The sequence below is a fragment of the Hemiscyllium ocellatum genome, chromosome 20 (genome assembly GCF_020745735.1).
Source record: "Hemiscyllium ocellatum isolate sHemOce1 chromosome 20, sHemOce1.pat.X.cur, whole genome shotgun sequence".
In the NCBI taxonomy this organism is placed as follows: domain Eukaryota; kingdom Metazoa; phylum Chordata; class Chondrichthyes; order Orectolobiformes; family Hemiscylliidae; genus Hemiscyllium; species Hemiscyllium ocellatum.
This window is the reverse complement of record NC_083420.1, coordinates 34,054,666-34,078,155: the sequence shown is the minus strand read 5'-3', so window position 1 is coordinate 34,078,155 and position 23,490 is coordinate 34,054,666. Positions and strand designations below refer to the sequence as shown.

At 45.9% G+C, this 23,490-nt stretch overlaps 1 protein-coding gene across 2 annotated transcripts in view; it reads left to right on the top strand.

The window, feature by feature from the left end:
• The first annotated feature begins 1,779 nt into the window (after positions 1–1,779).
• il4r.2 (interleukin 4 receptor, tandem duplicate 2) overlaps positions 1,780–23,490 on the top strand; it is a 49,062-nt gene continuing 27,351 nt past the window's right edge. Inside the window, exons 1-2 of one of the 2 annotated variants that reach the window (XM_060840265.1) lie at positions 1,780–2,091; positions 20,846–20,977. In XM_060840265.1, coding sequence (XP_060696248.1) covers positions 20,920–20,977 — 58 coding nt within the window. In that variant the 5' untranslated portion in view covers positions 1,780–2,091; positions 20,846–20,919. Of the gene's footprint in view, positions 2,092–2,685; positions 2,761–20,845; positions 20,978–23,490 lie in introns of those variants that run through there. The other variant, XM_060840266.1, reaches the window with a different exon arrangement.

The window sequence follows — 23,490 nt, the reverse complement described above, 5'->3', positions numbered from 1 at the left end:
CCACACCTCCACACTCGCTTCCCTCCAAGGCCCCAAGGGATCCTTCCATATCCGCCACAAGTTCACCTGTACCTCCACACACATCATCTATTGCATCCGCTGCACCCGATGTGGCCTCCTCTATATTGGTGAGACAGGCCGCTTACTTGCGGAACGCTTCAGAGAACACCTCTGGGCCGCCCGAACCAACCAACCCAATCACCCCGTGGCTCAACACTTTAACTCCCCCTCCCACTCCACCGAGGACATGCAGGTCCTTGGACTCCTCCACCGGCAGAACACAACTACACGACGGCTGGAGGAGGAGCGCCTCATCTTCCGCCTGGGAACCCTCCAACCACAAGGTATGAATTCAGATTTCTCCAGCTTCCTCATTTCCCCTCCCCCCACCTTGTCTCAGTCGGGTCCCTCAACTCAGCACCGCCCTCCTAACCTGCAATCCTCTTCCTGACCTCTCCGCCCCCACCCCACTCCGGCCTATCACCCTCACCTTGACCTCCTTCCACCTATCCCACCTCCATCGCCCCTCCCCCTAGTCCCTCCTCCCTACCTTTTATCTCAGCCTGCTTGGCTCTCTCTCTCTTATTCCTGATGAAGGGCTTATGCTCGAAACGTCGAATTCTCTATTCCTGAGATGCTGCCTAACCTGCTGTGCTTTGACCAGCAACACATTTGCAGCTGTGATCTCCAGGATCTGCAGACCTCATTTTTTACTGTCAAAATTAGAAACAGTGTTCAGATTCTGAAGTTGTTGAAAGTACCGTTGACTTGTGAGGCTATTACATGCCTAAAGTGAAACAGGGATGCTCTTCCCCGAGTTTGCATTGGATTTCATTGAAACAACACAACGGGCCTAAGACGGGCATGTGCTCATAGGAGCAAGCTGATATTGGCAAGCAACTGGAAAGACGGGACATTCCTACAGACAGAGCAGAGGTGTTCTGCAAAGTCATCACCAAGTCTGCGTTTGGTCTCACTATTAAAAAGGAAACCGCATTATGAGTAGAAAATGCTGTGGACGAGATTGAAAGAAGTACTACACCTGTAAGGTGATTCGGGGACCTTGGACAGTAAGGTGGGAGGAAATTAAAGGGGAAGTATTACCTTCTGTGGCTACATGGTAAGGTGCCACCAGGTTGGCATTGTGTTAGAAGTTAAGGAGAAGTAGATCAGGGGTGTTGCCTGCAGAATGCTGACGTTGGCTGAGAAGGGGAAAATGTGTTTGCTGGGACCACCATTAAGCATTCTCTTTGTCGATTGCTCTGGGCTCTCTCGCCATCTGATTTACTCACTCCGCCTCCCCCTTTGTCAACCGTATAAAAATGATTCGTTTCCAAACTCTTCAATTCTGACGAATACTGTAATTGAATTCAACTCTGTTTCTGTCCCCACAGACGCTGCTCGTGTCGCTGAGTTTCTTCAGCAATCGCTGTTTTCATTTCCCAGAACGTAATTCCTTGCTCTCAACTAGCTATTGGGAAACAGGATTTTGGCCTCCCACTCAGTTAGGGTAACCCGTCCATCTTGCTTCCCATTCCTAATGTTGCGACAAAACAAAACTCACAACCATCTTAGGAATGATTCTTTTAAACTATTATTTAACAACGCAGTTAAACCAGAAAATCTTGCTGTGTAGTGAATCAGCTGCCTTATGGTAAGAGTTAGATATAGCATGCAGCTCCAGATTCCTGTCAATGTTTGCTGTCTTTACGCAATCAGAAAATTAGTCACTGAACTGTCAGAACAGGAGTGAATTTCGAAACCCACCCACAGACTCTGGGGAACTACCCCCATTTCTGGTCGGTGGACTGGTCCCCTCCTAGTCTAAACTGAACTGTTCCAAATATAACTAACAGACTGTCAGGCAGTTTCACAAAGAAGAACAATTCAGGGTATTAAATTACTTGGCAGGCAGAGAGAATAATGAGTCAGTCGTCAGGACGAGCTTGGAACAGGATAAAGCCACTGCTGGAGGAAGTCACTATGCAAATCTCGCCTGTTCAGCTGGAACTTAATGTTTAAACTTCCTCGAACGAGAACAGACTGCGTACAGACACACCTGGAGACTGAAGGATCCAAAGATTCTCTCAGGTATGTACCTCTGGTTTCAAAGTCTAATTCTGAGTGTTGTGGGAGGGGTTTGCTGAAAGTTATTGAAGGAGACAGTGTTTGATTCGGTTTTACCCTTCACCTACTCTGAAATTTTAAACAGATGGGAAAGGGCCAAAATAATGGATCTTAGTATTAGAGTGAACAAGTCAAAATTTAACCCTTTGTTCTTCATTCAGGAGCGTCCTGTCCGTTTTCTAGTTCGACAACAGATTTGCACTTTTCGGGCTCTCGTTACATTTGTGAAGTCCAATTTCTCCCAAACACAATTCAGTTGTGTGAGTAATAGGTTATCAGAAGATTGTGGCCTCCAGTGACGTGAAATCGTTACAAAAAAAAGAATGAGTTTTCCAGTGCAGTACGGTGAGAGGGAACCTTCAACTACTGGAGGGACAAAGTTAAAAACCACACAATACCAGGTTACAGTCCAAGAGATTTATTCGGAAGCACTAGCTTTCGGAGCTCTGCTCCACCCCAGTCCAACACCGGCTCCTCCTCAGACTGGGGGGACGACATTGCGGATATGCTACACTATGGGAAGGACTGCATTAAAGGAATGCTGCATTTGGAGAGGCACAACTTGCTGGAGGGTGCTGAGAAAGTGTTTATTATTGAATGAACAATAGTGGAAGAGGGCTACACTGTCTGAGGGTCAGTATTGAGGGAGGGCTGTAATGTCAGAGGGTCATGGAGGGAATTCAGCATTGACGGAGTGGCAGTACTGAATGTGTGTCACAGTCTGCGAGCGCCGGCTTTAGAAATGGAGATTAAAACAAGGCTGTTTGCGTGGATATTAAAAGTGGGAGGTGCGGGTTGGATGAGGAATAAGAATTCGCTCATATTCCTTTGCTGGACTAAAGAAACTTGAAGTAGATTTTATTGCTATCCAGGGAGAAAGGGAGGACTGCAGATGCTGGAAATCAGAGCTGAAAATGTGTTGCTGGAAAAGCGCAGCAGGTCAGGCAGAGCAAGGAGCAGGAGAATCGACGTTTCGGGCATGAGCCCTTCTTCAGGAATCACTGCCTGACCTGCTGCGCTTTTCCAGCAACACATTTTCAGCTTATTGCTATCCAACCCCAGCAACAATCCTGATGACTTCCTTTCTGATTACAGGGAATTCCATGATCACATATACCAGTTACAGCCCAAAGCCAACAGACCAGTTGTGAATTCCGAACTTTTATTCACACTGTAGGCGTAGTTTGTGTGGTTCTTCCATTATTTTGCTCTGTTCCGTGGCTATTGCCTTGCACTCTGGTCATTATGGGCTGTTGTCTGTATTCAGGTCACTATGAACTGTTCTCTGTAATGTACAATGATCATTAAAGACAGTTGCCTATGTCTGGTCATTAATCACAGTACCCTGTATTCTGGTTGCAAATGTGTTGCTGGTCAAAGCACAGCAGGCCAGGCAGCATCTCAGGAATAGCTCCTGAGATGCTGCCTGGCCTGCTGTGCTTTGACCAGCAACACATTTGCAGCTGTGATCTCCAGCATCTGCAGACCTCATTTTTTACCCTGTATTCTGGACCCTATGTAGGCTTTTCAAGATAATTAAACATTTTCAGGTACTCCAGTCATTAAGAACTGTTCCATGTACCATTATGAGGGTTTCTCAGGTACTCTGGTTATTATTAATTGTTCACAATACTCAAATTAATGTTATTTTTCAGATGCTATGGTTATTATGGGCTGTTCCCTGTACTCTAATTCCTATGGACTGTTCCCGGAAATCTGTCATGGATTGTTCCCAGAACTCTGATTATTACAGGCTGTTCCCTGGAAACGAGTTCTTATGGGCTGTTCCTAGAACTCTGTTTATTCTGGATGATCACCAGAACTCTGGTTACTCCAGGCAGTTCCTTGAACTCTAGTTCTTATGGGATGTTCATTTTACTCTGGTTCTTATGTGCTGTTGCCAGAACTCTGGTTATTATGTTCTGTTATGTGTATTCTGGTCATTATGGACTATTCTCTGTAATCTTGTCATGATAGACTGTCCCCTGTATTCCGACCATTGCAGACTGTCCCTGTCATCTGACCCCTGTAATTGGTCATTGTGGACTATACCCTGTAATCGGGTCATTAGGGACTGTCCTATAATTGAGTCTTTAGGGACTGTCCCCTGGAATTGGACATTAAAGACTGTTCTATGAACTGTGGTCATTAGAGAGTGTCCCTGTACTTGGGTCATTATGGATTGTTCCCTGTGCTCCAGTCGTTAGGGATGGTCCCTCTAATTAGGTTATTATGGTCTCATCCCTCTACTCTGGTTGTTATGGACAGTTCCCTGGAACTAAGTTCATTTTGGCTCAATTCTGTACTCTAGTCATTAAGGACTGTTCCTTGTAATTGGCTCACTATGGACTAATCCCTGTATTTTGGTTACTAGAAACTGTTCCATGTACTCTTGTCATTTAGGGGCTGTTCCCTGTATTCTGGTCATTAAAGACTGTTCCTTGTAGCCTAGTCATAGAGATGTACAGCACATAAACAGACCCTTCAATCCAACACATCCATGCGGACCAGATATCCCAACCTCATTTAGCCTCATTTGCCAGCACTTAGCCCGTAGCCCTTCAAACCCATTCATATACCCATTCAGATGCCTTTTAAATATTGCAATTGTAACAGCCTCCACCACTTCCTCTGGCAGCTCATTCCATGCACGCACCACTCTCTGTGTGAAAATGTTGCCCCTTCAGTCCTGTTTATATTTTTCCCCTCCCACCCGAAACCTACGCACGCTAGTTCTGGTCATTAGAAACTTTTCCCTGTATTCTGGTCAATAGGAACTTTTCCCTGTACTGTGGTTATTAGGCACTGTTTCTTGTATTGTGTTCATGAGAGACTGTGTTTCCTGTACTGTATTCATGAGAGACTGTTTTCCTGGACTGTGATCCTCAGGAACTCTTCCCTGGACCGTGGACATTAGGGAATGTTCCCTGGACTGTGAGCATTAATGACTGTTCCCTGGACTCTAGTCATTAGAGACTGTGTGTTTCCTGGGCTGTGATCCTCAGGGACTGTTCCCTGAACTGTGGTCATTAGGGACTGTTCCCTGTACTGTGATCTTTAGGCACTGTTCCCTGTATTGTGGTTATTGGGGACTGTTCCCTGTATTCTGGTCATTAGAGAGTTGAGAGTGTAGTGCTGGAAAAGTACAGCAGGCCAGGGAGCATCTGGGAGTGTTCCCAATACTGTGATCATTAGTGACTGTTCCCTTTACAGTACTGTGATCATCAGATTGTTGTCTGTATTGTGGATATTAGAGTCTCTTCCCTGAACTGTGATCTTTAGGGACTGTTCTCTGTGCACTAGTCATTAGGGACTGTTCCCTGTACTCTGGACATTAGGCACTGTTCCCTGCACTGTGGTCATTAGCGACTGTTCCCTGCACTGTGGTCATTAGCGACTGTTCCCTGGACTGTGAACGTTAGGTACTGTTCCCTGGACTGTGAACGTTAGGTACTGTCCCCTGCACTGTGATCGTTAGGTACTGTTCCCTGCACTGTGGTCATTAGGGACTGTTCCCTGCACTGTGGTCATTAGATACTGTTCCCAATACTATGATCATTAGAGACTGTTCCCTTTACAGTACTGTGATCATTACAAATTGTTGCCTGTACTGTAGTCATTAGAGTCTCTTCCCTGGACTGTGATCTTTAGGGACTGTTCCCTGTACTCTGGACATTAGGGACTGTTCCCTGCACTGTGGTCATTAGGGACTATTCCCTGCACTGTGGTCATTAGGGACTGTTCCATGGTCTGAGATCATTAGGGATTGTTCCTTGGACTGTGATCATTAGGGAATGTTCCCTGAACTGTGGTCATTAGGGACTGTTCCCTGTACTCTCGTCATTAGATACTGTTCTCTGGGCTGTGATCATTAGGGACTGTTCCCTGCACTGTGGCCATTAGATACCGTTCCCTGCACTGTGATTATTAGGAAATGTTCCCTGGGCTGTGGTCATTAGGGACAGTTCGCTGTACTCTGGTCATTAGGGACTGTTTCCTGGACTGTTCTCATGAGGGACTGTTCCCTGCACTGTGGTCATTAGGGACTGTTCCCTGCACTGTGGTCATTAGGGACTGTTCCCTGCACAGTGGTCATTAGGGACTGTTTCCTGGATTGTGGTCATTAGGTACTGTTCCCTACACTGTCATCATTAGGGACTGTTCCCTGGACTGTGATCATTAGGGAATGTTCCCTGTACTGTGATCATTAGGTACTGTTCACAGCACGGTGGTCATTAGGTACTGTGGTTCCTGGACTGTGTTCATTAAAGATTACCTTAGATTACTTAGTGTGGAAACAGGCCCTTCAGCCCAACATGTCCACACCGACCCGCCAAAGCGCAACCCACCCAGACCCATTCCCCTACATTTCACCCCTTCACCTAACACTACAAACAATTTAGCCTGTCCAATTCACCTATCCTGCACGTTTTTGGACTATGGAAGGAAACCAGAACACTTGGAGGGAACCCAAGCAGACACGGGGAGAATGTGGAAACTCCACACAGTCAGTTGTCTGAGGCGGGAATTGAACCCAGGTCTCTGGCGCTGTGAGGCAACAGTGCTAACCACTGCACCACCGTGCCACCCAGATCAAAGTGTTTCCTGCCTGTTTTCTGGACTGTGATCCTCAGGGACTCTTCCCTGGACTGTGGTCATTAGGGACTGTTCCCTGGCCTGTGACCATTAATGACTGTTCCTTGGACTGTGGTCATTCGAGATTGTTCCCTGCACTGTGACTATTAGGTGTTGTTCCCTGTACTCTGGTCATTAGGGACAGTTCCCTGTACTCTGGTCATTAGGGACAGTTCCCTGTACTCTGGTCATTAGGGACAGTTCCCTGTACTCTGGTCATTAGGGACTGTTCCCTGCACTATGGTCATTAGCGACTGTTCCCTGCATTGTGATCATTATCTGCACTGTAGTCATTAGGGACTATTCCCTGCACTGTGGTCATTAGGGAATGTTCCCTGTACTGTGGTCATGAGAGACTGTGTTCCCTGGACTGTGTTCATTAGAGACTATATTTTCTGGACTATGATCCTCAGGGACTCTTCCCTGGACTGTGGTCATTAGCAACTGTTCCTTGTACTGTGATCTTTAGGCACTGTTCCCTGTATTGTGGTTATTGGGGATTGTTCCCTGTATTCTGGTCATTAGAGAGTTGAGAGTGTAGTGCTGGAGAAGCACAGCAGGCCAGGGAGCATCTGGGAGTGTTCCCAATACTGTGATCATTAGAGACTGTTCCCTTTACAGTACTGTGATCATCACAGATTGTTGCCTGTACTGTAGTCATTAGAGTCTCTTCCCTGCACTGTGATCTTTAGGGACTGTTCCCTGTGCACTAGTCATTAGGGACTGTTCCCTGTACTCTGGACATTAGGCACTGTTCCCTGCACTGTGGTCATTAGCGACTGTTCCCTGGACTGTGAACGTTAGGACTGTTCCCTGGACTGTGAACGTTAGGACTGTTCCCTGGACTGTGAACGTTAGGACTGTTCCCTGGACTGTGAACGTTAGGACTGTTCCCTGGACTGTGGCCATTAGGGACTGTTCCCTGCACTGTGGTCATTAGATACTGTTCCCAATACTGTGATCATTAGAGACTGTTCCCTTTACAGTACTGTGATCATTACAAATTGTTGCCTGTACTGTAGTCATTAGAGTCTCTTCTCTGGACTGTGATCTTTAGGGACTGTTCCCTGTACTGTGGTCATGAGAGACTGTGTTTCCTGGACTGTGATCATTAAAGACTGTGTTTTCTGGACCGTGATCCTCAGGGACTCTTCCCTGGACTGTGGCGATTAGCATCTGTTCCCTGCTCAGTGATCTTTAGGCACTGTTCCCTGTATTGTGGTTATTGGGGACTGTTCCCTGTACTCTGGTCATTAGGGACTGTTCCCTGTTCTGTGGTCATTAGATACTGTTCCACTTACTGTAATCATTGGGCACAATTCCCTGCACTGTGATCATTAGGGAATGTTCCCTGCACTGTGGTCATTGGGGACTGTTGCCTGTACTCTGGTCATTAGGGGCAGTTCCCTGGACTGTGGTCATTAGGATGTGTTCCCTGTACTCTGGTGATTAGGGACTATTCCCTGCACTGTGATCATTAGGGACTGTTCCCTGGACTGTGACCAGTAATGTCTCTTCCCTGGATTGTGATCATTAGGGACTGTTTCCTGGACTGTGGCCATTAGATACTGTTCCCTACACTATGGTCATTGGGCACAGTTCCCTGCACTGTAATCATTAGGGACTGTTCCCTGTACTGTGGTCATTATGGACTCTTCACTGCACTGTGATCATTTGGGACTGTTTCCTGGACTGTGTTCATTAGAGATCACCTTAGATTACTTAGTGTGGAAACAGGCCCTTCAGCCCAACAAGTCCACACCGACGCGCAACCCACCCAGACCCATTCCCTTACATTTCACCCCTTCACCTAACACTACAGACAATTTAGCATGGCCAATTCACCGAATCTGCACATTTTTGGACTGTGGAAGGAAACTGGAGCACCCATAGGAAACACACGCAGACACGTGAAGAATGTGCAAACTCAGTCAGTTGTCTGAGGCGGGAATTGAACCCAGGTCTCTGGCACTGTGAGGCAACAGTGTTAACCACTGTGCCACCGTGCCGCCCAGATCAAAGTGTTTCCTGTGTGTTTCCTGGACTGTGATCCTCAGGGACTGTTCCCTGTACTCTGGTCATTAGGGACTGTTCCCTGGACTGTGACCAGTAATGACTCTTCCCTGGACTGTGGCCATTAGGGACTGTTCCCTGGACTGTGGCCATTAGGGACTGTTCCCTGCACTGTGACCATTAGGAACAGTTCCCTGCACTGTGACCATTAGGAACAGTTCCCTGCACTGTGGCCATTAGGGACTGTTCCCTGGACTGTGACCATTAATGACTCTTCCCTGGATTGTGACCATTAGGGACTGTTCCCTGGACTGTGACCATTAGATACTGTTCTCTGCACTGTGATCAGTGGGCACAGTTCCCTGCACTGTGATCATTAGGGAATGTTCCCTGTACTGTGGTCATGAGAGACCATGTTTCCTGGACTGTGATCATTAGAGACTGTGTTTTCTGGACCGTGATCCTCAGGGACTCTTCCCTGGACTGTGGCCATTAGCAACTGTTCCCTGCACTGTGATCTTTAGGCACTGTTCCCTGTATTGTGGTCATTAGGGACTGTTCCCTGTACTCTGGTCATTAGGGACTGTTCCCTGTTCTGTGGTCATTGGATACTGTTCCACTTACTGTAATCATTGGGCACAGTTCCCTGCACTGTGATCATTAGGGAATGTTCCCTGCACTGTGGTCATTAGGGACTGTTGCCTGTACTCTGGTCATTAGGGGCAGTTCCCTGGACTGTGGTCATTAAAGTGTGTTCCCTGTACTGAGGTCATTAGGGTGTGTTCCCTGTACTCTGGTGATTAGGGACTATTCCCTGCACTGTGGTCATTAGGGACAGTTCCCTGGACTGTGGCCATTAGATACTGTTCCCTGCACTGTGATCATTAGGGAATGTTCCCTGCACTGTGGTCCTTAGGAACTATTCCCTGGACTTTGTCCATTAGGGTCTGTCCTCTGTACTGTAGTCATTAGAGTCTCTTCCCTGGACTGTGATCTTTAGGGACTGTTCCCTGTACACTAGTCATTAGGGACCATTCCCTGTACTCTGGATATTAGCAACTGTTCCCTGCACTGTGGTCATGAGGGACTGTTCCCTGCACTGTGGTCATGAGGGACTGTTCCCTGCACTGTGGTCATGAGGGACTGTTCCCTGCACTGTGGTCATGAGGGACTGTTCCCTGCACTGTGGTCATGAGGGACTGTTCCCTGCACTGTGGTCATTAGAGACTACGTTTCCTGTGCCGTGTTCATTAGAGATTGTGTTTCCTTTCTGTGTCATTAGAGATTACCTTAGATTACTTAGAGTGTGGTAACAGGTCCTTCAGCCCAACAGGTCCACACCGACCCGCCGAAGCGCAACCCACCCAGACCCATTCCCCTACATTTCACCCCTTCACCTAACACTACAAACAATTTAGCATGGCCAATTCACCTAACCTGCACATTTTTGGACTGTGGGAGGAAACCGGAACACCCGGAGGGAACCCAAGCAGACACGGGGAGAATGTGCAAACTCCACACAGTCAGTTGTCTGAGGCGGGAACTGAACCCAGGTCTCTTGTGCTATGAGGCAACAGTGCTAACCACTGTGCCATCCAGATCAAGGTGTTTCCTGTGTGTTTCCTGGACTGTGATCCTCAGGGACTCTTCCCTGTACTCTGGTCATGAGGGACAGTTCCCTGTACTCTGGTCATGAGGGACAGTTCCCTGTACTCTGGTCATTAAGGACTCTTCCCTGGACTGTGGTCATTAAGCACTGTTCCCTGGACTGTGACCAGTAATGACTCTTCCCTGGACTGTGGTCATTAGGGACTGTTCCCTGCGCTGTGGTCATTAGGGACTGTTCCCTGCACTGTGATTATAAGGTATTGTTCCCTGGACTGTGACCAGTAATGACTCTTCCCTGGACTGTGACCAGTAATGACTCTTCCCTGGACTGTGGCCATTAGGGACTGTTCCCTGCACTGTGGCCATTAGGGACTGTTCCCTGCACTGTGACCATTAGGGACTGTTCCCTGGACTGTGGCCATTAGGGATTGTTCCCTGGACTGTGACCAGTAATGACTCTTCCCTGGACTGTGGCCATTAGGGACTGTTCCCTGGACTGTGGCCATTAGGGACTGTTATCTGGACTGTGACCATTAATGACTCTTCCCTGGATTGTGATCATTAGGGACTGTTCCCTGGACTGTGACCATTAGGGACTGTTCCCTGCACAGCGGTCATTAGGGACAGTTCCCTGTACTCTGGTCATTAGGGGCAGTTCCCTGCACTGTGATCATTAGATACTGTTCCATGCACTGTGGTCATTAGGAACTGTTCCCTGGACTGTGGCCATTAAATAGTGCTCCCTGCATTGTGATCAGTGGGCACAGTTCCCTGCACTGTGATCATTAGGGAATGTTCCCTGTACTGTGGTCATGAGAGACTGTGTTTCCTGGACTGTGATCATTAGAGACTGTGTTTTCTGGACCGTGATCCTCAGGGACTCTTCCCTGGACTGTGGCCATTAGCAACTGTTCCCTGCACTGTGATCTTTAGGCACTGTTCCCTGTATTGTGGTTATTGGGGACTGTTCCCTGTACTCTGGTCATTAGGGACTGTTCCCTGTTCTGTGGTCATTGGAAACTGTTCCACTTACTGTAATCATTGGGCACAGTTCCCTGCACTGTGATCATTAGGGAATGTTCCCTGCACTGTGGTCATTAGGGACTGTTGCCTGTACTCTGGTCATTAGGGGCAGTTCCCTGGACTGTGGTCATTAAAGTGTGTTCCCTGTACTGAGGTCATTAGGGACTGTACCCTGTACTGAGGTCATTAGGGACTCTTCCTTGGACTGTGATCATTAGGGATTGTTCCCTGTACTGAGGTCATTAGGGTGTGTTCCCTGTACTCTGGTGATTAGGGACTATTCCCTGCACTGTGGCCATTAGATACTGTTCCCTGGACTGTGGCCATTAGATACTGTTCCCTGCACTGTGATCATTAGGGAATGTTCCCTGCACTGTGGTCCTTAGGAACTATTCCCTGGACTTTGTCCATTAGGGTCTGTCCTCTGTACTGTAGTCATTAGAGTCTCTTCCCTGGACTGTGATCTTTAGGGACCGTTCCCTGTACACTAGTCATTAGGGACCGTTCCCTGTACTCTGGACATTAGGGACCGTTCCCTGGACTGTGGCCATTGGGGGCTGTTCCCTGCACTGTGATCATTAGGGACTGTTCCCTGCACTGTGATCATTGGGCACAGTTCCCTGCACTGTAATCATTAGGGACTGTTCCCTGCACTGTGATCATTGGGCACAGTTCCCTGCACTGTAATCATTAGGGAATGTTCCCTGCACTGTGGTCATTAGGAACTATTCCCTGGACTTGTCCATTAGGGTCTGTTCTCTGTACTGTAGTCATTAGAGTCTCTTCCCTGGACTGTGATCTTTAGGGACTGTTCCCTGTACACTAGTCATTAGGGACTGTTCCCTGCACTGTGATCTTTAGGGACTGTTCCCTGTACACTAGTCATTAGGGACTGTTCCCTGTACTGTGATCATTAGGGACTGTTCCCTGTACACTAGTCATTAGGGACTGTTCCTGCACTGTGGTCATTAAGGCACTGTTCACTGCACTGTGATCATTAGGGACTGTTCCCTTTACTGTGATCATTAGAGACTATGTTTCTTGTGCTGTGTTCATTAGAGACTGTGTTTCCTTTCTGTGTCATTAGAGATTACCTTAGATTATTTACAGTGTGGTAACAGGCCCTTTAGCCCAACAGGTCCACACCGACCCGCCGAAGCGCAACCCACCCAGACCCATTCCCCTACATTTCACCCATTCACCTAACACTACAAACAATTTAGCATGGCCAATTCACCTAACTTGCACATTTTTGGACTGTGGGAGGAAACCGGAACACCCGGGGGGAACCCAAGCAGACACGGGGAGATTGTGCAAACTCCACACAGACAGTTGTCTGAGGCGGGAACTGAATCCAGGTCTCTGGTGCTGTGAGGCAACAGTGCTAACCACTGTGCCACCCAGATTAAAGTGTTTCCTGTGTGTTTCCTGGACTGTGATCCTCAGGGACTCTTCCCTGGACTCTGGTCATGAGGAACAGTTCCCTGTACTCTGGTCATGAGGGACAGTTCCCTGTATTCTGGTCATTAAGGACTCTTCCATGGACTGTGGTCATTAAGCACTGTTCCCTGGACTGTGACCATTAATGACTCTTCCCTGGACTGTGGTCATTAAGCACTGTTCCCTGGACTGTGACCAGTAATGACTGTTCCCTGTACTCTGGTCATTAGGGACTGTTCCTGCACTGTGGTCATTAGGGATTGTTCCCTCCACTGTGATCATTCGGTACGGTTACCTGCATTGTGATCATTCAGGACAGTTCCCTGCACTGTGGTCATTAGCGACTGTTCCCTGTACTCTGGTCATTAGGGGCTGTTCCATGTATTCTGGTCATTAGGGACTGTTCCCTGCACTGTGATCATTAGGGACTGTTCCCTGCACTGTGATCATTAGGGACTGTTCCCTGCACTGTGGTCATTAGGGATTTTTCCCTTTGCTGTGCTCATTAGGGATTGTTTCCTGGGCTGTGATCCCCGCAGATTATTTCCTGGACTGTGGCCTTTAGGGACTGTTCGCTGCACTGTGGTCACTGGAGGTTATTCCTTTGCCTGTGGTCACTAGCGATTGTTCCCTGGACTGTGATCATTATGGAGGGTTCCCTGTTTTCTGGTGTTCGGAGACTGTTCACTCTTCTATGATCATTAGAAACTGTTTCCTGTACTGTTTTCAATTTGATGTATTCCCCTGTATTGTGGTCATTAGGGACTGTTCCCTGCGATCCAATGGTCTCTGCTATTTGGTTATTATAGGCGTTTTCCTGTATTCTTGTCATTATGGTTTGTTCACTCTATTTTCATCATTATTGCTAGTGAGGCCTTTTTCTGGAGGCATATTTCCAGTTCTGGTTGCTTTGATATGGGAAGGATATTATCAAGCTGGAGAGTGTTCAGTAAAGATTTACCAGAATGTTCCCACTAATGGAAGGCTTATGTTATCAGGATAGGCTGTATAGGCTGGGACATTTTTCACTGGAGCCTTGGAGGTTGAGAGGTGACCTGATAGAGGTTTCTAAAATCATGAGGGATATAAATAAGGCGAATGGCAGGTCTCTTTACCCTATAGTGGGGCTTTCAGGACTAAGAGGCATTTTTATGGTGAAAGGAGAAAGATTTATAAAGGGCGTGAGGGGCAACCTTTTTAGGCAAGAGAGTAGTTCATTTGTGGAATGAACTTGCAGAGGAAGTAGTGAATGCAGGTACAGTTGCAACATTTAGAAGACACTTGGATAGGTACATGACTAGGAAAGGTTTGGAAGGATATTAGCCAAGTCCAATGAAACTCGTTTAGTCTGGAATTACAATCGGCATGAACTAGTTAGACTGAAGGTTTGCTTCTGTGCTGTATGACTCTGTGACTGTTCCCTGGACCCTGGTCATTATGGACTGTTCCCCATACACTGAATATGAGGAAATTGTTTCCTGTACACCAGCAATTGTAGATTGTTCTGTGTTCTCTAGTCATTAGGTAGAATTCCCTGTACTCTGGTCATAAGGGCCAGAGTAAGGGCCAAGTAATCCAGTCATAGAGTCATAGAGATGTACAGCATGGAAACAGACCCTTCCGTCCAACCCGTCCATGTCGACCAGATATCCCAACCCAATCTAGTCCCACCTGCCAGCACCCGGCCCATATCCCTCAAAACCCTTCCTATTCGTATACCCATCCAAATGCCTCTTAAATGTTCATACCAAGCGCCTTCTTCACTATCCTATCTACCTGCAACTCCAGTTTCAAGGAGCTATGAACCTGCACTCCAAGGTCTCTTTGTCTAGCAACACTCCCTAGGACTTTACCATTATGTGTATAAGTCCTGCTAAGACTTGCTTCCCCAAAATACAGCACCTCGCATTTATCTGAATTAAACTCCATCTGCCACATTTCAGTCCATTGGCCCATCTGGTCCAGATCCCGTTGTAATCTGATGTAACCCTCTTCACTGTCCACTACACCTTCAATTTTGGTGTCATCTGCAAACTTACTAACTGTACCTCTTATGCTCGCATCCAAATCATTTATGTAAATGACAAAAAGTAGAGGACGCAGCACTGATCCTTCCAATCATTAGAAACTGTTCCTTTTTATTGGGTCAGCACGGAATGTTCTCTATATTCTGGTCATTATGGACAGTTCCCTGTTCTCCAGTCTTCAGATTGCTCCTTGTACTCGGGTCAAGGTGGACTGTTTCCTGTACTCAAGTCATTATGGACTGTTCCCTGTACTCTAGTCATTAGAGACTGTTCCCTGTGCTCCATAAATATTGGGATTGGTTCCTGATAGTGTGCTCTGTTCTTTGTATGCAGGTTAATATGAACTCTTATCAGTGAGTAATAACCAGGCTCTGGGGGCTTAGCAGCTGTGCTGCTGCCAGGACACGGCCATTGTGTGGGTTGGAAAAATACAGAGTAGGCTGTGAAACTTCCCAAAGTCGGAAAATCAGGTGACATGCATATTAAAGACATGCTATGAACTATAACTAGCCATATCAGAAACAGGGAACTGCGGATGCTGGAAATCTGATACCAAAACACAAATTGCTGGAAAAAGAGTGTTCTGAAGAAGGGTATCTGGACCAAAAATATTTAATCTGTTTCACTGTCCACAGATGCTGGCAGACCTCCTGAGTTTATCCAGCAATTTGTGTTTTTGTTTCAGGAATTTCAAAAGTTGGGGCGAAGTGAGTAATGGGTGATGTTCTGATTTGTAGTTATCCAAGTCCCACACTATCTGACAAGGAAAAATGTTAGGGTCACTTAATTGTCACTGGTGTTTCATACCTAACAGCGCTGTGGGTGCACCTTGTCCCGTGCACTGCTGCACTTTGGGAAGGTAGCCCAACATCACCCTCTCAATGGCATTATGGATGAGCAATAGATGCCTGCCTCCAGAACATAAACATTTGTGAATGAAAGAGAAAGAAATCAACAGTTAACCCTGTGAATGAGTTGCCAGTTAAAGACCCACATTGAAGCAGATGTTTCAGCTGAAGATTTTCAAGAGTCTTGATCTCCTCCTAGTGGCACCACGGGGAATTTGTTGGGTTCCCCCAGTGAGATCAATGTCAATCGGAAATGACACAGAGACCTAGTTGTTTGTACATCCTCATCTCCACCAGTCCTCAGATGGCTATGAAGAGGGGATTGAAGAATCTTCCTTTGGTCCTTATTTACATTTATTAGGGGCTATAATTCAGCCTATTAGCTCCAGCTGATGAACTGATGAATGCATTTTGCATTCTTCATATCTCAAGGGAATCAAAAGAATAGAGTTACAGCAGGAAAGTAGAATTATGATTGAATATCAGCTGTGATCTTATTCAATAAAAGAAGACTTGAAGGCTTGAAGGGCCATATAGTTTAATTCCAGAAGTACCTTTCGTACTTTCATAAAAACCGGTGAATATCGAGTCATAGAAATGTACAGCATGGAAACAGACACTTCGGTCCAACTTGTCCATGCCAACCAGATATCCCAAACCAATCTAGTCCCACCTGCCAGCACCTGGCCCATATCCCTCCAAACCCTTCCTATTGATATACATATCCAGATGCCTTTTAAATGTTTAATCGTACTAGCCTCCACCACCTCCTCTGGCAGATCATTCCATACATGTACCATCCTTTGTGTGAAATGTTGCCCCTTAGGTCTCTTTTATATCTTTCGCCTCTCACCCTAAACCTATCCCCTCTATATCCCTGCTGGTGGAGTCTGTTTGGAGGTGGCAGAAATGACGGCGGATGATACGATGTGTATGGAGGTTGGTGGGGTGGTAGGTGAGGACCAGTGGGGTTCTGTCCTGGTGGGGATTGGAGGGGTGGGGCTCAAGGGCGGAGGAGCGGGAAGTGGAGAAGATGCAGAGATATTCCCAATTGCTTCGTCTCCACCGCATCTGCTCCCAGGAGGACCAGTTCCAATATCGTACAACCCAGCTGGCCTCCTTCTTCAAAGACCGCAATTTCCCCCCAGACATGATCGACGATGCTCTCCACCGCATCTCCTCCACTTCCTGCTCCTCTGCCCTTGAACCCCGTCCCTCCAATCACCACCAGGACAGAACCCCACTGGTTCTCACCTACCACCCTACCAATCTCCATATACATCGTATCATCCGTCGTCATTTCCGCCACCTCCAAATGGACCCCACCACCAGAGATATATTTCCCTCCCCTCCCCTCCGTGACTCCCTCGTCAGGTCCACACCCCCCACCAACCCAACCTCCACTCCCGACACCTTCCCCTGCAACCGCAAGAAATGCAAAACTTGCGCCCACATCTCCCCCCTTACTTCCCTCCAAGGCCCCAAGGGATCCTTCCATATCCGCCACAAATTCACCTGCACCTCTACACACATCATTTACTGCATCCACTGCACCCGATGTGTCCTCCTCTATATTGGGGAGACAGACCGCCTACTTGCGGAACTTTTGAGGGAAAACCTCAGGGACACCCGGACCAACCACCCCATGGCTCAACACTTCAACTCCCCCTCCCACTCCACCAAGGACATGCAGGTCCTTGGACTCCTCCATCGCCAGACCATAGCAATAGGCTGGAGGAAGAGCGCCTCATCTTCCACCTAGGAACCCTCCAACCACAAGGGATGAGCTCAGATTTCTCCAGTTTCCTCATTTCCCCTCCCCCCACCTTGTCTCAGTCCCAACCCTCGAACTCAGCACCGCCCTCCTAACCTGCAATCTTCTTCCTGACCTCTCCGCCCCCACCCCACTCCGGCCTATCATCCTCACCTTAACCTCCTTCCACCTATTGCATTTCCAAAGCCCCTCCCCCAAGTCCCTCCTCCCTACCTTTTATCTTAGCCTGCTGGGCACACTTTCCTCATTCCTGAAGAAGGGCTCATGCCCGAAACATCGATTCTCCTGCTCCGTGGATGCTGCCTGACCTGCTGCGCTTTTCCAGCAACACATTTTCAGCTCTGATCTTCAGCATCTGCAGTCCTCACTTTCTCCTATAAGATTATAAGGGGCAAGGAGAGAGTGGATGGAAAGCAGCTGTTACCCTTAGTTGAAGGGTCAATAACAAGGGTGCACACATTTAAGATGAAAGTTTAGAAGGGAGTTGAAGAATTCTTTTTTCATCAAAGGTTGGTAGGGATATGGGATGTACCTTTTGGGAGGATAGGTGAGGCAGATAAGCTCAGAAACTTTAAAAGTCGTCAGATGTGCCCTTGAAATGTCATAACATTCAAGATTATGGGTCAAGTGCCAGAAAGTTAGATTAGTGTAGATTTAACATAACTTTTGGTGGTATAGACTTGATGAGCTGAAGAGCCTCCTCTCTACAATATGATTCTATCTGTTGCCTTTGACCTTCTAGATAATATGGTCATAGGTTCAGAAGGTGATGTCTAGGGAGCCTTGGTGAGGTTCTGCACTGCAGCTACTGAGCATCGGTTCTGGAGGGGTTAAATGTTTATGGATGTAGTGTTAATCAAATAGGCTGCTTTGTCCTGAATTGTGTCAAGCTTCTAACTTTTGTTAGAAATACACTCATTCAGTCAATTTCGGGACTACTCCATCACATTCCTGACTTGTGCTTTGCAGTTGGTGAACAGGTTTTTTAGAGTAAGGAAGATTCCTAGCCTGTGACCTGATTTTGTAGCCACTGTATTTATATGGTTAGTCCAGTTAAATTTCTAGGCAATGGTAGCCTCCAAAATGTTGATACTGGGGGATTCTTTGATGGTTATGCCACTGAACATGAAGGGGCAATGGTTAGATTCTCATTTGTTGTAGATGGTCATTGCCTGGCACTTGTGTGGCATGAATGTTACCTGGATATCGTCCAGATTTTGCTGCATTTGGATATGCTTCAGAATCTGAGAATGGTGGATGGTGCTGAGCATTGTGCAAGCACCAGTGAACACCCCACTACTGACCTTATGACAGAAGAAGGTCGTTGACAAAACAGTTGAAAATGTTTGGACCTAGGGCACTACACTGAGTAACTCTTGCAGAGAGATCCTAGAGCTGAGATGACTAACTCTAACAACTTCAACTATCTTCCTTTGTGTCAGATATGACTTCAGCAGAAAGTTTTCCTCCTGATTCAGATTAACTCCAATTTTACCCAGAGGTTTAATTGTCCACCACCATGTTACTGGACTGCAGAGCACAGATCTGATTCACTGGTTGTGGAATTGCTTAGTGACGCCTATCACGTGCTGCTTATGCTGTTTGCTGAAAAATGTGTTGCTGGAAAAGCGCAGCAGGTCAGGCAGCATCCAAGGAGCAGGAGAATTGATGTTTCGGGCATAAGCCCTTCTTCAGGAAATCTTGAAGAAGGGCTTATGCCCGAAACATCAATTCTCCTGCTCCTAGGATGCTGCCTGACCTGCTGCGCTTTTCCAGCAACACTTTTTTCAGCTCTGATCTCCAGCATCTGCAGTCCTCACTTTCTCCCTGCTTATGCTATTTGGCATGTAGGAAGTGCTGTTTTGTAGCTTCACCAGATTGAGACCTTATTTTTGGGTTTGCCTGGTGCTGCTCCTGGCATTATTCTCCTGCGCTCTTCATTGAACCAGGATTGATCCCTTGACTTAAGAGTCATGGCATCATAGGGATGTACAGCACAGAAACAGACCCTTCGGTCCAACCCGCCCATGCTGACCAGATATCCTAACCCAACCTTGTCCCACCTACCAGCACCCAGCCCAAATCCCTCCAAACCCTTCCTGTTCATGTACCCATCCAAATGCCTTTTAAATGTTGCGATTGTACCAACCTCCACCACTTCCTCTGGCATCTCATTCCATACACGTACCACCTTCTGAGTGAAAAAGTTGCCTCTTGGATTTCTTTAATGGTCGAGTTGACAATATGCTAGCCATGAGATTACAGTTATATTGGAATATAATCCTGGTGCTGCTGATGGCCAGCATAGAAGCCAAGTCTTGTTCAAAATGTATCCCATTTAACATGGTGATTGTGCCACACAACATGACGGAAGGTATTGTCAATGTGAAAGTGGGATTTTGTCTCCACAAAAAGACAGACATATTGGTGAGGATAAGGCCAAGTGTGATTTTCCCTTTTTTTTGGTTTTTGTACCACCTGCTGCAGATCCAGGCTTGCAGCAAAGTCTTTTCAGACCCAATAGGCTCAGTCAGTCATGGTGCTACTGAATCACTCTTAGTGATGGACATTGACGTCCCCTACCCAGAACATATTCTGTGCCCTTGCCACCCTCAGTGCTTTCTCAAAGTCATATTCAATCTGGAGGAGTACTGATTCATCAGCTGGGTTTTCAGAATGTGCATGTTATATGGTAATGAACAAGAGATTTCCTTGACCATGTTTGACTTGATACCATGTATTCCAGAGTCAATATTGAGTACTCCTAGGGCAGTTCCCTCCTGACTATACCACTATGTTGTCACTTCTGCTAGGTCTGTTCTCTGCTGGGACAGGGCATACCCAGGGACTGTGAAGGTGTTGTCTAGGACGTTGCTTGTAAGGTATAATTTGAAACTCATCCTCAACTATGAGGGTGCTGTTGCAGAGTCACTAGGGATGAATTTATCATTATTGTTTTTGATGCCCTAATTGATGCCAGATGGTCCGTTTTTCCAATTTAGCGATTGGTTCAACTAAATGGCTTGCTCAGCAATTTCAGAGGGCAGTTAAGAGCCAACCATATTGATGTGCCTCTGGAGTCACATGTAGACCACACCATGTAATTACAACAGTTTTCTACCCAAAGGACCTTAGTGAACCAGATGGGTTTTTATGACAATCAATCATGGTTTCATGGTCACCAGGAGACATTTAATGCTAATTCTGTATTGGAGTCAGATTCCACCATCCGTAATGGAAAAATTTGGATTCACATCCTCGGAGCATATTGTGGAGTAACTTATAAACAGGTATTGTCTGCATTCTTATGAGAGTGGCCGGCCATTTACACAATGAACTCTTCCTTACAGAATGATTGATTACCTGAAAATCGCCTGAGTTATTTTCATTCCAAGTTAGGTGGGAGATCAGGAGTGGCTGCAAAATGAGCTTTGTTTCAGCAATATGGTGTCTGTTTATATTTGGCTTTCAGCTTTGTCCAGGTGAGTGACTGTATTTATATATCATATGATTGGTAACACATATTTTAAAAAATCACTAAAATGCCTGCATGACTTAAGAGTACCTAGTGTTTGACAAAACCTTTAATGATTGATCAGTACAATAAATAAACATATCAATACTTTTTTTGTATCGGACCTTGAATTTGAATCTGCAAGGATTAATCCTGAGGAGTGCCGTAAGCAGCACCCTCAGTTATGATGTCATATGGACTTGTCAGCAGTACAAATGAGGTCTTGAAGGAATGTGACCAAACACCTGATTCTAAGGTCTATGTAACAATGTCTGTTACATCAATGTAACCCGTGTCTAGTGGGCACTAAACTGCTTCTTGTTCATTATAAGACATCTTCATGTTAGAACAATAAATGGTTTTCCTGTACCACTCTAGATCAAGTAGGCCCCATAGATCTTTTCCCATGAAGAGGATGATGGCCTATCATATAGTGTTATGATCCCAACAGATGGCATTACTGGTCAAATCAGTCACAGAATGAAACCTGACCTGATAGATTATCTGTTCTTTTCTTTTGTTATGTAATGTGGTGGTTAATCATTGAAACATCTTCATATAAGGTTTTAATTATTGTCTAATTAGAAACCATACATTTATTACAGAAATAAAAGAAAACAAGCATATCAAGTCATATATATAGCACCACACTACAGTTAGAAAGATCTTAACACAAACAGCAAAGTTTCAATCTGTTTCCCAATAATATCCATTACAGAGATTGAAGTCCAGAGAAATTATATCACTATCTCAACTCTTTAGGTTTCTACTTATCTGACTCTTTCAGTTCTTTCCCAAGGTCTGTGGAGACATCTTGGTAAGTCGTTTCGAAGTCTACTGACATGAACTCTTCACAAACCTGAGAGCCTAATCTTTCTCAGTTTAAATAACTTGCAGCTCTCCTGGAAGCTCCTTGAACTATATTCTCTACTTGGGTGACTGGCTTTGCTTGAACTGAACTGAAAAAACTACTACTAGGAGAAAAACTAAAGCTTGCTTCTGAATTCAAATGTGGTGTTGTATCAACTGAACTCAAAAACGTGTTTCTGAACTCACTTCCCGATTCTTCTGAATTGAACTTAACACAAGACTAATGGTTTTAATGTGTTACATTGTCTGTCAGAAACTCAAAAGTACAAATATCTTTCCATTAACACCACAGGGATCTACAGTCGCATGCTTTCTATGATGGCTTGCTGACCTATTTAAAAAATATTCACAGCAGTAACCAAATTCCACCTGCCTCTCTTTTTGAAACAATTTCAGAAATACTATTGATACATTACGTGCCTTTCAACACAATGGTGAGGTGCAGACCAGTTTAGCTGCACATACACCCATACCTACATCAAAGGAGAGAGTCGACAGTGTCAAGTTCCTAGGAGTGACAATAACCAACAATCTGTCTTGGACCTCCCATGAAGATGCAATGGTCAAGAAGGCACAACAATGCCTCTTCTTCTTCAGGTGGCTTAGGGAATTTGGCATGTCCATAAGAACCATAACCAACTTTTACAGATACACCATAGAAGACATTCCATCTGAGTGCACAATGGCCTGGTACATCAACTACTCTGTCCAACACTGTAAGAAACAATTAAAGGTTGTATGTAAAGCCCAGACCATCACAGAAGCCCATCCATGGACTCCATTTATTTTTCTTGTTGCCACAGAAAGGCTGCTAACATCATCAAACATCACCCTTCCCATCACGGTAATGCTCTCTTCCATCAGGCAGAAAATACGCACCAACAGGTTCAAGAACAGCTTCTTCCATGCTGTTATTAGATTGCTGAATGGACTTCTCTACCTTCAAATATTGTTGATCTTGCTTTGTGTACTTCCTATGCAGCTGTAACCTTGTATGCCTCACTCTATCTAAGCACTTTATGATCTGTATGTCCTTGTTTGCTATAATCTACCTGTACTACTCGCAAAACAAAACTTTTCACTGTACTTAGCTACATGTGACTACAATAAATCAAATCAAATCAAGTCAATTACAACAGACCACCATAATAAAATGAACCATTACTTTTCTCTGCCCCAAAACAGTTTATGAAGCACCTTTCACGAATGTAGTTTCCTTATAAGGGCCATTGTACACCAATAAGAATCAAACACTTCCATTTCCTGCATAGCCCTGCCCTTCTATTCTTAAGCACCAACACCAAATTCCAACTGAGCAAATGTATCAGTGTAAACTATGGCCAAGGTCTCCTTTCCAGTTTACCTTGTGAAGCTAGGTGGGATGTAGAGGGAACAGGTGGCATAACTCCCAAATTACTCCCTTTGAGCAAACAATGGTAAGACCAAAATTCTAATTTTCCATAATGTATCGAGCTCGCATATATTGGAACATTCCTCCAATCCCAATAAGCAAGGGGATCTGACAGATAACAATAACCCATAACATGGGGCTCAAGATCTATTAGCCTGCGTCAAAAAGCAAGAGAACTATTTTGTGCTTTTGAATATCAG